At 45.7% G+C, this 15399-nt stretch overlaps 1 protein-coding gene across 1 annotated transcript; it reads right to left on the bottom strand.

The window, feature by feature from the left end:
• Positions 1-11581: 11581 nt before the first annotated feature.
• Positions 11582-14993, bottom strand: LOC125531902 (G-type lectin S-receptor-like serine/threonine-protein kinase B120). The gene is made up of 7 exons (XM_087525196.1): positions 13670-14993; positions 13357-13458; positions 12987-13168; positions 12697-12907; positions 12374-12611; positions 12137-12287; positions 11582-12048 (listed from the first exon to the last, which is right to left on the bottom strand). Exons 1-7 carry the CDS (start codon positions 14988-14990, stop codon positions 11791-11793), a joined length of 2463 nt encoding a protein of 820 aa, XP_087381322.1. The 5' UTR covers positions 14991-14993; the 3' UTR covers positions 11582-11790.
• Between the last annotated feature and the right edge of the window lie 406 nt (positions 14994-15399).

Genomic DNA, 15399 nt, shown 5'->3' with positions numbered 1-15399 from the left:
CATCGTATGATGTATTCGCTTCCTTATCTTTTCTTTTTCTCGGTTTGGTAGACATGTCCTTCACATAGATAACCTGTGCCACATCATTGGCTAGGACAAACGGTTCGTCAGTGTAACCAAAAAATTTCAGATCCACTGTTGTCATTCCGTACTGTGGGTCTACCTGTACCCCGTTGCCTGACAGATTGACCCATTTGCACTTAAACAAAGGGACCTTAAAATCATGTCCGTAGTCAAGTTCCCATATGTCCACTATGTAACCATAATATGTGTCCTTTCCGCTCTCGGTTGCTGCATCAAAGCGGACACCGTTGTTTTGGTTGGTGCTCTTTTGACCTTGGGCGATCGTGTAAAATGTATTCCTATTTATCTCGTATCCTTTGTAAGTCAATACAGTCAAAGATGGTCCCCTGGACAACAAGTACAGCTCATCACAAACAGTGTTGTCACCTCTAAGACGTGTTTCCAACCAACTGCTGAAAGTGCTGATGTGTTCACATGTAATCCAGTCGTTGCACTGCTCCGGGTGTTTGGAGCGCAGACTGTTCTTGTGTTCATCGACATACGGGGTCACCAAGGTAGAGTTCTGTAGAACTGTGTACTGTGCTTGAGACCAAGAATATCCGTCCCTACATATTATTGAGTCACTTCCAAGAGTGCCTTTTCCAGTCAGTCTCCCCTCATACTGCGATTTAGGGAGACCTATCTTCTTAAGGCCAGGAATGAAGTCAACACAAAACCCGATAACATCCTCTGTTTGATGGCCCATGGAGATGCTTCCTTCTGGCCTAGCGCGGTTACGGGCATATTTCTTTAGGACTCCCATGAACCTCTCAAAGGGGAACATATTGTGTAGAAATACGGGCCCCAGAATGACAATCTCGTCGACTAGATGAACTAGGACGTGTGTCATGATATTGAAGAAGGATGGTGGGAACACTAGCTCGAAACTGACAAGACATTGCGCCACATCACTCCTTAGCCTTGGTACGATTTCTGGATCAATCACCTTCTGAGAGATTGCATTGAGGAATGCACATAGCTTCACAATGGCTAATCGGACGTTTTCCGGTAGAAGCCCCCTCAATGCAACTGGAAGCAGTTGCGTCATAATCACGTGGCAGTCATGAGACTTTAGGTTCTAAAACTTTTTCTCTGGCATATTTATTATTCCCTTTATATTCGACGAGAAGCCAGTCGTGACCTTCATACTGAGCAGGCATTTAAACAAGATTTCTTTCTCTTCTTTCATAAGAGCGTAGCTGGCAGGACCTTTATACTGCTTCGGAGGCATGCCGTCTTTTTCGTGCAAATGTTGCAGGTCCTCCCGTGCCTCAGGTGTATCTTTTGTCATCCCATACACGCCCAAGAAGCCTAGCAGGTTCACGCAAAGGTTCTTTGTCACATGCATCACGTCGATTGAAGAGCGGACCTCTAGGTCTTTCCAGTAGGGTAGGTCCCAAAATATAGATTTCTTCTTCCACATGGGTGCGTGTCCCTCAGCTTCATTCGGAACAGCTAGTCCACCGGGACCCTTTCCAAATATTACGTGTAAATCATTGACCATAGCAAGTACGTGATCACCGATACGCATGGCGGGCTTCTTCCGGTGATCTGCCTCGCCTTTGAAATGCTTGCCTTTCTTTCGACATTGATGGTTTGTTGGAAGAAATCGACAATGGCCCAGGTACACATTCTTCCTGCATTTGTCCAAGTATATACTTTCAGTGTCATCTAAACAGTGCGTGCATGCGTGGTATTCTTTGTTTGTCTGTCCTGAAAGGTTACTGAGAGCGGCCCAATCGTTGATGGTCACGAACAGCAACGCCTTTAGGTTAAATTCCTCCTGTCTGTGCTCATCCCACGTACGTACACCGTTTCCATTCCACAGCTATAAAAGTTCTTCAACTAATGGCCTTAGGTACACATCAATGTCATTGCCGGGTTGCTTAGGGCCTTGGATGAGAACTGGTATCATAATGAACTTCTGCTTCATGCACATCCAAGGAGGAAGGTTATACATACATAGAGTCACGGGCCAGGTGCTGTGATTGCTGCTCTGCTCCCCGAAAGGATTAATGCCATCCGTGCTTAAAGCAAACCATACATTCCTTGGGTCCTTTGCAAACTCATCCCAGTACTTTCTCTCGATTTTTCTCCACTGTGACCCGTCAGCGGGTGCTCTCAACTTCCCGTCTTTCTTCCGGTCCTCACTGTGCCATCGCATCAACTTGGCAAGCTCTTCGTTTCTAAACAGACGTTTCAACCGCGGTATTATAGGAGCATACCACATCACCTTCGCAGGAACCCTCTTCCTGGGGGGCTCGCCGTCAACATCACCAGGGTCATCTCGTCTGATCTTATACCGCAATGCACCGCATACCGGGCATGCGTTCAGATCCTTGTAGCACCGCGGTAGGGGATGTAGTCATTAGGGCATGCATGTATCTTCTCCACATCCAATCCTAGAGGGCATACGACCTTCTTTGCTGCGTATGTACTGTCGGGCAATTCGTTATCCTTTGGAAGCTTCTTCTTCAATATTTTTAGTAGCTTCTCAAATCCTTTGTCAGCCACAGCATTCTCTGCCTTCCACTGCAGCAATTCCAGTACGGTACCGAGCTTTGTGTTGCCATATTCGCAATTGGGGTACAACCCTTTTTGTGATCCTCTAACATGGGATCGAACTTCAGCTTCTCCTTTTGACTTTCGCATTGCGTCCTTGCATCGACAATGACCCAGCGGAGATCATCATCATCGGGCACATCGTCTGGTTCCTCTTGATCTTCAGAAACTTCACCTGTTGCAGCATCATTGGGCACATCGTCTGGTTCCTCTTGATCTTCACCAGCTCCCCCCGTTGCAGCATCACCGTATTCAGGGGGCACATAGTTGTCATCGTACTCTTCTTCTTCGCCGTCTTCCATCATAACCCATATTTCTCCGTGCCTCGTCCAAACATTATAGTATGGCATGAAACCCTTGTAAAGCAGGTGGGAGTGAAGGATTTTCCGGTTAGAGTAAGACCTCGTATTCCCACATTCAGTGCATGGACAACACATAAAACCATTCTGCTTGTTTGCCTCAGCCGCATCGAGAAACTCATGCACGCCCTAAATGCACTCGGAGGTGTGTCTGTCACCGTACATCCATTGCCGGTTCATCTGCGTGCATTATATATAATTAAGTGTCCAAATTAATAGATGTTCATCATCACATTAAAAACAGAGTACATACATAGTTCTCATCTAACAACATATAGCTCTCCAAAGCATCTAATTAATTAAACCATACATTGAAACTATGTAAAACATTTCAATGCGAAAACAAATGCGATCATAATCGCAACCAAGGTAACAATTGATCCAATGGCATAATGATACCAAGCCTCGGTATGAATGGCATATTTTCTAATCTTTCTAATCTTCAAGCGCATTGCATCCATCTTGATCTTGTGATCATCGACGACATCTGCAACATGCAACTCCAATATCATCTTCTCCTCCTCAATTTTTTTTATTTTTTCCTTCAACAAATTGTTTTCTTCTTCAACTAAATTTAACCTCTCGACAATAGGGTCGGTTGGCATTTCCGATTCACATACATCCTACATAAATAAAATCTATGTCACGTTGGTTGGCATAATTTTCATAAACAATAAATGAACCAATAGTTATAAAGATAATATATATACCACATCCGAATCATAGACAGGACGAGGGCCGACGGGGGCGGATACCAAAACCATCGCACTATATAAGATGCAATAATAAAAGTAAAAAAATAATAAAAGTACCTATGTAAACATACAAGTAAGAATATTTTTCCTTTCAGAAAGAAGGTAAGAACAAGAGGCTCACCACGGTGGTGCCGGCGATGAGCTCGGGGCGGGTGATCGACGGCGGTGAAGACGGAGACAGGGCATGACGGACCGCTAAACCTTGACAAATATTGAGGAAAATGGAGCTTGGAGGTCGAGCTTGGAGAGGAGAAAGCTTAAGTAGTGTGGCTCGGGCATTCCACCGAACACCTTGTGTGCATAGGAGGTGAGCTAGAGCACCACCAAGCCCTCTCCCCCTCGGCCAGAAAAAAACAGAGCAGTGTGCTCTGCTCTTACGTGAGGGGGTATATATAGGCACCTCATTGGTCCCGGTTGGTGGCATGAACCGGGACTAAAGGGGAGCCTTTGGTCCCGGTTCAAGCCACCAACCAGGACCAATGGTGGTGGGCCAGGAGAGAGGCCCATTGGTCCTGGTTCGTCCCGCCAACCGGGACCAAAAGGTCCAGATGAACCGGGACCAATGGCCCACGTGGCCCGGCCGGCCCCCTGGGCTCACGAACCGGGTCCAATGCCCCCATTGGTCCCGGTTCTAGACTGAACCGGGACTAATGGGCTGACCCGGCCTGGACCGTTGCCCCCTTTTCTACTAGTGAATGATTATATATCTTCATTATTTTCATTGTTTAAAATGACCAAAAGGGGGCTGATCGTATCCGAATCTAGCTTAATCCTTTTGGTCCGGCTCATGATCGTATTCGAATCTAGATGTGAACCTCATGGTCACTTGGGGGCTTCCTGTTCAAACATAGGTCGTATTCGAACCAACGAGAACATAGCTGTCGTAACCCTCTTGATCAGCTCAAGGCTAGACTCACTAGGGGGCTTCTTGATCGTATCCGAATCATAGATTAACCCCTTTTGGGTCCGACTTGGATCGTATTCGAATCTGGGTCGTTAAAAACCTCTCAAGGTCATTTTGGGGCTTCCTGTTCAAACATAGGTCGTACTCAAACCAAAGAGAACATAGTTGTCGGTACCCTCTTGATCGGCGCAACGCCAAAGCCACCGGGGCTATATGATCGTATGCGAATCTTAGCTTAACCCCTCCTTAAGAGCCGCTTCAGCTGTCTCAGCATGTTGTATCAGCAGCGTCTTTTCTTCGGCCCAGGACTTCTTTTTTGCAGATAAGCTGGTTTTCAATTTCTCAGATTCAGAGAGGCTCAATTGGAGTTTAGAGTTAGTGGTCTTTATCTCTGTCTCCTGTCCCGCCAACCGGGTCTTGGCATCCGTCAATTGGGAGCCCAACTCAGATAAGGCGTTCTACAAAACATTCACAGGTGTGTCAAAACTTAAACTAAAAGTCATAAAGGTTCAAGTCTCAAGTACTTTGCTCTGCAATACCACTTGACACTTGGGGGCTAATGTCTACCAAAGCACTTTTAATGATTTTTATATGTTTCAAGTCCCAAGGGTTTTACAAAGTAACAACACTTGGCACTTGGGGGCTAATGCATAATATTCAGAAAGTTTTTCACGATTGAGCCGGATCTCAAAGCTTATTGAGACTAGTCAAAGACAGTTATGCAATTAAGTACCGGTTCATTTATGATAAATTGAGCCGGCCCTTGGGAACTACAGGTGAAGTTTACGTTACTCTATTGGACTTCCAAAAATCCTAGAGGCAACGTATCAACTTATATCATAAAGTCTACAAATCATTCAAGTTCATCATTTGAAGACTTGGGGGCTGGCAGAGCATAAGTAAACCTGAGAACATACCTCATATTTTAGCTGCAATTGTTTGACCATCTCGATTTTTGAGTCACGGCTGGAGTGCACATGATTGAGATAGCCGGACAGCACATCATTGACATTGAGGTGAGTGTAATGGGAGATATCAAACCGCACTTTCTGCTTCTCCAAAGCTTCTTGCTTAGCAGTATGTCGGGCTAATACAGTGGGGGTCCCCGGTTCAACAAACCGGCTACTAGTAATCAACACGTCAGTATCAGAAGTTGTTGGTGGGTTAGCTGAGCTAGATGGTTCAGTAATGGTCGGATTAAGGGTGGTCTCATCGGCTGACAACTCAGGAGGGTCCAATTGAGTATGAACAGCCGGGTCTTCAGGTGCTTCATTTTGAGAGGGAGGAGGTGGCATGGCCGGCTCAGGTGCAGGAACCTTCGGGTCTTCTGACGGCTTAATCATCTTAGCCTTCTTGGATTTGGCTTGACCACTAAGAAAGATTTTATGAGACAGTTAGTGTAAGGATGCAGTTTTAAAAGATATAGAGGAAAGATGGGTTTTCCTTACCCAGGAGCAGTTTTGAAAGCCGGAAATTGAGTCTGAGATGAGTCGCTAGAAGAGCGAGAAACCTCCTGCAAAAGGTAAAATAAAGTCAGTGATGCAAGGGAATAGATCCATTAATGAAAACAAAAGACAAATATGAAAGAAATCTCATTTTGGCGTTTTTGAGGAGTTTGTTGTAAATCGGGAGGCGGTTCATCGTCATCATTAGTCCGGGCCTGACGGCGGCTCTCATGTTGCTGCTTTTTCAAAAGAAAATGAGGGTCCAGATAAGCCAAAGGGTGCAAAAACCTTACTTTCGGGGTTACCAATCGAAGTTTCTGTCTTGGCAAAGGGGCTGAGTCAAAGGAAATAGTTACCTCTTCTTCCATGGCCTGGCTGGCCCCCGTGTCGTCCTGGCAATAGTCAGTGTCAATAATATAGTTAAAAATTGGCCAAGGGAGTCAAGGTCTACCTCCGACTCAGAAGCATCATCCAGGTGGAATAAGTTAGATGCAATCTTCTTCTTCTTGGGCTTCCGGGTCGTTCTCCTGGCGGCTATGGCAGCGGCTCTGGCCTTCTTGGCAGCTTCATGATCATACTTAACCTTACAGAAGTCAGATTTGGCCTGTAAATAAATAAACAGGTTGAAGGGTCGTGCAAATATTTAAACTACTGAGGAAAACACAAAAAGAGAGAGGTTAGGGGTTTTCACCTCTGGGCCCGGGTTGAGTTTGCAGAAGGGGTTTAACCCAACCTTACTGCAGTCCTCATATTTGCCGTTCACGAGGATGGTTGGCATTACAACAACGTCTTCTTCAGTCAATTGAACAGAGCTATAACGCATAGAGTCATTTCGGCCTCCGCCATACTCATACATTAACTTGGATCGGCGGCTTAGAGGGATGACCCGCCATGCGACCCAGCAACGGGTCAGGTCAACTCCAGTTAAGCCGTTCCCCAACAAAGCTTGAATCCAGTTAATAGATGGAATAAGATTCTTGCGTTCAGCAGTGGTAAGCTTGTCAGGGAGCACAAACTTGGAATCCAGACGCTCCGCGTGATAACCCAGCAGTGGTTTTTCATTGGCTGGTGACGTGTCTTGGAAGTAGAACCAGGTCTGATTCCAATCTTTGGGATGGCTCGGTAAGACTATTAAGGGAAAGACAGCGTCCTGTCGGCGCTGAATTGAGATTCCACCAAGCTCCAAACTAAGGTCGTTGGTGCATTCATTCTGGTGGTTCAAGTAAAAGTATTCTGTGAAGAGTTCCACAGTCGGTTCTTCTTGAAGATATACCTCACAAAGAACATGAAAATTGCAGACGTTGGAGATAGAGTTGGGTCCAATGTCTTGTGGGCGAAGCTTGAAAAAATGTAGCACGTCTCGGAAACCCAGTTGCAGACAGTTTGTGATTTTGACGGCATGATGAGCAAAGGGCAAACTGAAAATAAAGTAATGTGCCGGTTCAATTCAATGGTGAAATTAAAAGTTAAATGATGATGGTGCAAATGAGTAATGGCGGCTTAAGTAAGGGCTAATGACATATAAAGGAAAAGCGGGCTGGCGTGATAAGCCGCCATGACTAAAGACATTCGAAGGAAACCAGAAAAAGAATCGGCTAAGTGTTGAGACAAACAGATTTCCCAAGCTATTGCTATTATTATGGATCAAAATGGGTCAGAAAAGAAAAAAATTAGACCTAAAGAACGAGCGTGGAGGAGTTCATCAGCTCTAAGAAGGTATTTGTGCAAAGGAAAAGGATCTACTAGCATCTAAAATGGGTGTAAAACCACTACCGCATAAGTTCTACTTTTCTTCTAGATCAAAAGAGGGTACGGAGAAGAAACTACAGCAAGGTCCGTGATGAACAACGAAGAACGCCGATGAACTCGTAACCCTAAACAGATCTAAGGGCGCGGAAAGGTAAGAACTTACAAATGCAGAGCTTCTGCGAAGGGTCAACGTGGTTCTCGGGACGAGCTCATGGTGATGCAGCGGCCGACGTTGAGAGGCGACGGTGGGCACTATGGCGACGGCGGAGCTCGAGAGGCAGAGAGGTGGCGAGAAGATGGAAGGCAGAAGAAGAAGAAGAAGAAGAAGAAGAAGAAGAAAGAGGAAAGACCGGCAAAGCCTATTTATAAGGGGATAAGTGAACAGGCAGGCGCGAAAATTTAGGAAGACCAAAATAATGATTATCCAGCTAAAGGGACACCTCGATTCTTGGAAGATATTAAAAGATAAAGATCCGTTGAAGATGACGTCATGGCAGGCTTTCATGTTTTCAGAAGATGACATCATGGCGGGTTACAGAGTTTTTACAGACAGAGGAAGATGGATTTCGTCTAAGTGTTGAAGATTGACAAAGAACAAAGTTCAAGTCAACCTGGGGCCTATTGTTGGGGATATAGCTACCAGGTATGACCCGCCCAGGAGGGGCCGGGTCAACCCCAATGGCGGGTTACGAAAAGAAGCCCAATAATATTCAAGGTGATAGTTTATTGAGACTTATAGAAGGCCTAAGCCCAGAGGCAGCTTAAGCCCCAATATTGTGAACCGCCATATGTAAAGAAAGGCATATAAAACAAGTCACCGAGCCGGACACGTTTTATGAGCCGGCCGGGACTCTGTAGGCCGTCAGGCATCAACCCGTGTATATAAGGGGACGACCCGGCGGCGGCTTAGGACAAAAATCAACAGATCGATAGCCAAGCTAGCGGATTCGCTCCTTGGTCATCGAAACTAGCAATACAATATCAACTGGACTAGGTCTTACCTTCATCGTAAGGGGCCGAACCAGTATAAACCTCTCGTGTCCTTTGTCCCGATTAACCCCTTTAAGCTTTCTAGTTGCGATGGCCCTACGACTAAGTCCTTTCGCTAGGACATCCGCCGTGACAATTCCACGACAGGAATACAGGGGTGGGCGAAGGCATGGGAGGTTGACAGGTGGGACCCTGATTCATCTCAACACATTGTCAATATGGGAGGTTGGATTTTAACCAAACTGACAACCTAGGCCCACCGACCAGTTCTCCTTTTTTGTTTTGATTTTTTGGATTGGATAGCCGGTTTTGTTGTTAGAACGCGCTAATTGGAGAATGTTCGAACAAGCCAATGCATGCAATTGGTCGGTCCTTTTACGACCCAACAATCAGTGCATATTACTGAAGTGCCTATTTTATTTAACTACTACACACAAGTTAACATTTTCGCCGCCAAAAAGTTACATGTTAACATTTACGTGGTGAAACAACTTGTGGTTGGATGGTTAGGGGGGGCGGTGGGATCCCTAGCGCACCAGAGTTCAAGTATTGGTACTCGCATTTATTACTGGATTTATTTCAGGATTTCCGGCGATGCACATTCAGTGGGACGAGACGTTCCCGTTGACTACGAGGCGACTATGGTGACTTCGTCAATCTTAAGATGATATGTCGGCTCAGTCTCTCGGAGGTGCTCATAAGGATATGGTGTGTGTGAGTTCATAGGGATGAGTGTATGCACATATATATATATATATGAACACATGCGTCTGTATTGTGTTCTAAAAAAACATTTATATAACAAACCTGGATCAGGTGTCTTTATATATGCGCTTGCGCAAGACGTTTGAATATCTTAAGATTATACTATATCACATTTTCTTTGGCTTTCATTGAACTGAGGGGAAACGAATTGAATTATATCACATAAAAATAAATACGGTAAATATGAAAGACAATATATAGCAAATTTTGCCCCTCAATGAGGAGAATAGAAGTCTTTAGTTTCTTATTATTTTATAATAATAAATACTATATAATAATTCAATTAACTAAAAGAATGTAAGGTTTCTGTTTCACTCTTTCTTTCGTCCAACCTCTCTATCTACGCCTCCCTCCCTCCTCCTTTTTTATTGTTTTTCATCCTATCTTATAGGTTTTCCTAAAATCGTTTCAACTGTCCCACCTCTTATTCAATTTACTAAAGCAAAATAATATTTTCGGGTAGCTTGTTCCACGTAGACTTTTTGGCAGGCGTCGCCCCTAGGGCGACTCGGGGGAGTCTAGAGTTTTCCCCTGCCGCCTCCCCCACCTCCCCCACCCCCTCGCCGCCACCAAAGACGACCGCCGGGAAAGCCCGCGCGGGCGTCGGGGAAGGTGGCGGCGGGGTCTTCGGCGCTTCTTCTTCGCGGAGGCCATCGGATCCAGGGGCGGCGGCCCCTGCTGGCGTGGCGTGCGGTGTGCCTGAGGGTTCGGCCGTGAGGACGGCGAGCCACAGGCGTGTCAGATCTGGAGGTATTGCCCCCTTCCCTTCCATGCATCCCTTCCCAGTTCCCGGTTCGGTTTGGATCTTGCCGGATCCACCTCTGATGTGTTCTGGTGGAGCAGATCGGTGTCCGGGGGAAACCTTGGCTGCCTTGGCTGGCCGGCAGCGGCGACGCCACTTTTTGGCGCCGCTTTCCTCCTTTGGGGCACTGTTGAGGGCACCATCTCTCCACTCCGACCCATGTCCGGGTGAAAGCCCAAGATCCGATGCGGATCGGGCGTCGACGGCGCCCCGTGCACCGTAACCTTCCTGGAGGCGACGCCAAGGATATTGGGATCGGATTGAAGGGTCTGCAGGTGAGGGGTGGGGGTGTGCTGCCTCCCTTTCGGTGGAGCGGTGTTTCGTTCTACATATTCTTGGCGGCGGCTCTTGGCGGCATGGAGTAGCGGAGGCTTGGCGTCAGATGTGTGGTGACGGACACGCGCAGGAGGTCGACGCTGTCTGGCGTCGTGATGGCGTCGGCGGCAGCGAGACCGGGCAAGGCCGATGCAACAGTACCGCTCTGAAGATGGATATGTGGCAGGTGGCTGTGGTGGCCTCATACCCGGCAGGCGTCCTGGTTGAGGAGCACGCCGGACTGGTGGGTGCCCATACCCGGCAGGCGTCCTGGTTGGGACCTCAGGTCTTAGATGTTAGGTTTGGCTGCGAGGTCTGTTTGGTATTAGGCCCAGACCATCAGCGCCCCTTCATCAGTTAGATAGGAGTAGCGACAGAGGTTGCGAATATGATGGCTTTGGTCTTACTGTTGTACGACTTTGTAAGGTCTTGTGTTAATAATTAATAAATTGGCCGTATGCATCGTCCAGATGCAGAGGCCGGGGGTATTCCTCCTTTTTTTTTAAACGGCAATAATTTCTTATCAAATAAGCACTTAAAAATAAGACGTTAGGTAAATTATGGTGATTGTGTACAACAACTTGCTAATATTTTGACGCACCAATATAATAATATACCTGCAGTTACGGAGTACTCTACCATGAGACTTACATTAAAATCATGAGACATATTTTGGAATGGAGGTAGTACAATGTTTATGCTCCTATTGCAACGCATGAGCAATTATCTAATAAGTATAAGAAATCTCTTATTTAGTGAAAATGTAACACACACATAGTTTTATATGAATTTTAATAAAATACAATATATTGATACGTAATAGTTGTGCGAACTCCAACCATACATTTACTTAATATTCATTTTGGTTTTATCTATAACCAACTGTGTGCAATTGATACATCTAGAAGAGTTACCAAGTCTTGGAGCCAAAAAAGCCTCTCTATATGCTTTGCACGTTGGAACTATGGTACCAGTGAGTCGACCATTGGAAATACATGTAAATGACATGATCCTCGGAATCCATAGAACACTGTTTCTATCTCCCCTTGCGAATTTCGAGGCTCGTGTTTTTTACGGGGCTTTATCCTAGTCCGTCACTTCCATAGATCTGGTATCCAAAGTATATGGGCTCTTTCAACTGCGGGAGCTTTATGGCTTTGTTATCTAGGATTTCTACCACCCAAGACATGAGGGGGCGAGCATTTGGGTTGTTCTGCACCGACAACAGTCCAATATGGATGCACCGTAGAACTTCATCGGCTTCATCAGGAGAGCAACCCTCGATGATAGAAGGGTCGACAAGATTCAACAACATCCCATCCCTCTGTAAGCTGCACGCCTGCATCGAATCAATAATGTAAGTAATCATATCAAATAGTACTAGGTAGCACCCATTCATATGAATTGAGCAACTTTTGAGCACTTACATGATCTATAAGGTTATGAGAGTGCGTGCTTGGGCTTGTAGTGCAGATCTTCAAGCCACTCACTATTTCCAGGAGTAATACACCAAAGCTGTACACATCAGACTTGACGGAGATGATTCCTTCCATTGCATATTCGGGCGACATGTATCCACTGCTTGCCGCATAAAAGTTAAACTTGACCAATTGAATTAAGCACAAAAACGAGAGTTAGCATGAATGAAAATTCTCACTACTCACAATGTTCCAACGACTCGATTGGTGTGTCCTTGCTTTTCATTGACACTAAATATCCTAGCTGTACCAAAATCAGATATTTTGGGGTCCATCTCAGCATCCAACAATATGTTGCTTGCCTTGAGATCTCTATGAATCATTGTCAATCTAGAGTCTTGGTGGAGATAAAGAAGGCCTCTGGCTACACCTGTGATTATCTTAAATCTTGTGGGCCAGTTGAGTAGTGACTTCCTTGTGTCATCTGCCAATGATAGAAATATACAAAGCATACTATCAATGAAGTGTGTTCCTTTCATAGAGACTTTGCAACAAGTGAGCAGACGTACTGAAAATGAAGGAATCCAAACTTCCGTTAGGTAGGTATTCATAAATCAAAAGTTTTTCATCTTCATGAATGCTGCAAGCTAAAAGTTTGACCGTGTTCCTATGCTGCAACTTGGTGACCAGAACTATTTCATTCTTGAACTCCATTTCCCCTTGGACAGAACCTACACGAAGCCTTTTCACAGCAATGTCCTTACCATCTTCCAACTTGCCCTGAAACATGAGGTATTATTGAGTAAGAAAGGTTAGATCTTCCATTAATGATCCAATTATCAGTACAGGGGCTTCTTGCCTTATAAACATTGCCAAAACCTCCTTGGCCGAGAATGCTAGATTCAGAGAAATTATTTGTCGTGACAGCAATTGTTCGGAATCTCAAAATGGGAAACTCTGTGTTACTATCAACGAGTTCCTTACAAGTTCTTGAATATACTCGCATGATCCTTTGCCAGACACCTTTGCTAGCATGATTGCCTGTCAAGAATGTGTGTCTGTCCCATTAGTTTGTTGTGACTGGAGATGACATGTACTCCCTCCGTTCGGAATTACTTGTCTCAGAAATGGATGTATCTAGAACTAAAATACGTCTAGATACATCCATTTCTGCGACAAGTAATTCCGAACGAAGGGAGTAAATTAGAACGAAAATAATAATTTCCTACCTCTATTGACATAGGCCCAAATAAACACCACACATATGAAGATCAAGAAACTTGACACAAATGGTAATACCATTTTTATAGTTTTGACCTTTCTCAGGTTACCTGCACAGAATTAGTTTACGCAGAATCATCAACGTTTATCAATGCTAACCATCACATCCATAGAATAGTAATGACTCTTTCTCTAATGCAAGCATGAAAACATTTGGCCATTCTTTCTTCCAATTTCAATGCATAGATCCCTCCTTAAAAAAACTATCTACTGAAACATAAGCAACGATACATACAAGGAGGAGCAACGAAGGAAACATACCTTGTAATACGTAAGTCCGAACATAGAGGTTCTCCCCTCCTTGTGTGTTGTTCTCCATGTCGATCAAATCCCCCATCCATACCAGGCACCTTGTGTCATCTCCGTCGATATCCATGTTGCTCATACTGGAGTAAGCATATGCCACACATGAGCAATTGCTTTTGCATTCCTCAGTGCACTCATCAAAGCTTTTGTTCGGGACATGGAGGAACTTGTCAGGGACCTTCATGCCCGAAAAGGTCAAGAACCCGTCTCCAGGGGTACACCTTCGCACCTCCTTCCGGCGGCATCCCTGCAAGAAACGTCCGACGATCCATCCTTTATCGTCCCTTGACTCGAAACCATCCAAGCACTTGCACACTGGGATGATTTCTGTGTTGTCGCAGTAACCATAAGGACCACAGTAGCTATACGTATTGCACTCATGTTCAGGCTCTGCGTACAGGGCTCTCCATACCGACATGTTGCTTTCCCAGCTTAGGACAGTTACCTTACCTGAGTAGTCAATATTCATCCTAACCAACACGGCGGAGCCGGTTGGCATGCCGAACGAAATGTAAACCTCGTCGCCGGCATGATGCAACGCCATGTAGATGGTAGACTTGAACATATCCATGTAGTAGAAACGGAGGAGGTAGTTTATCCATACCGGGCTTCGCCGGTGTGGCCTCGAGCCATTCCAGATGAAGCTTTGCAGGAGGTTGTTGGGGTCTGCGCCGTAGGAGAACACGCCAGGTGCCGGGTCTTGCTGGCCTTTCCAAGCAATCAGTTGCTGCAGTGGATGCATGTTGTGGCTGAGCCTGAGATTCATGCCGAGCAGGAGGGTGTCGGTAGGCTGGTCGAAGCTTTGCCACAGTATGGCACCATCGGCCAACGACCGGAGGATGAAGTTTCCAGTGTTCTCCAGCATCGCTACCACCGAGATGGCGGTAGTCAATGATGAATTGATGATGTTGTTCGTTCTCCAAAGGACACGGCCATTGCTATCAGATAGCACTATGTCGGAGCTGCTGGTTACGGCAAGATTCACAGAGGAAAGGTTTGTGATGGGAGCGGCCCGGTTGGAGACCCATACCACGGTGCACTCAGGGATGTCATTGTACCATATTCCGACGTAGTAGTGCTTCTTGGTGGAGTTTGATGATGATGGGGAGAAGAACCCGAGGGCGAAAACTTGGTCTTCCGAGACAAGAACACTACCAGGGGAGAGCGGCTTGCCAGGGACAAGTAGGTGGTCGGATGCACAGAGAGGCACCGAGCTGAATGGCCAAGAGAGAAACAAAAGGATGGCATAAACAGAGAGGGAATGCATCATTGGCATTCTTGGCCTTGTGCTTCTTGCAGGATAATGCATGGGAGTGGTGCCAGTGCATATATTGCAAGGGAAGTGTGTGGGGTATAAATAGAAGCAACCAGAGGGCGATCGAGGCGGCCTTGGATTTCGGTGTTTGGATCCAAGGAGTTAATGAAAGAGCTGTTCAAATTTTCCATATTAGTACTGCTACCAGCCTACTGTGAGGATTTTATATCTTATTATTTACTAGTTGATCAAAATATCAGCCTCTCCACATTTAGATAGTGAACATGGGTGCTTTCTATGGAACCTTTCGGTTAAGACCAAGGCGGCATATTCACCTTCTCTTCATCACCCACCTCGACACACATACATACTAAACTGAATTGCACAGAACCACCACATATGTCGCATCGTTTTGCAGAAAAGACGAGGT

Source organism: Triticum urartu, chromosome 5A (assembly GCF_056163025.1).
Source record: "Triticum urartu cultivar PI428250 chromosome 5A, HENAU_Tu73, whole genome shotgun sequence".
NCBI lineage: Eukaryota > Viridiplantae > Streptophyta > Magnoliopsida > Poales > Poaceae > Triticum > Triticum urartu.
Note: the sequence above shows the minus strand (reverse complement) of the source record. Positions and strands in the feature narration are given on the sequence as shown.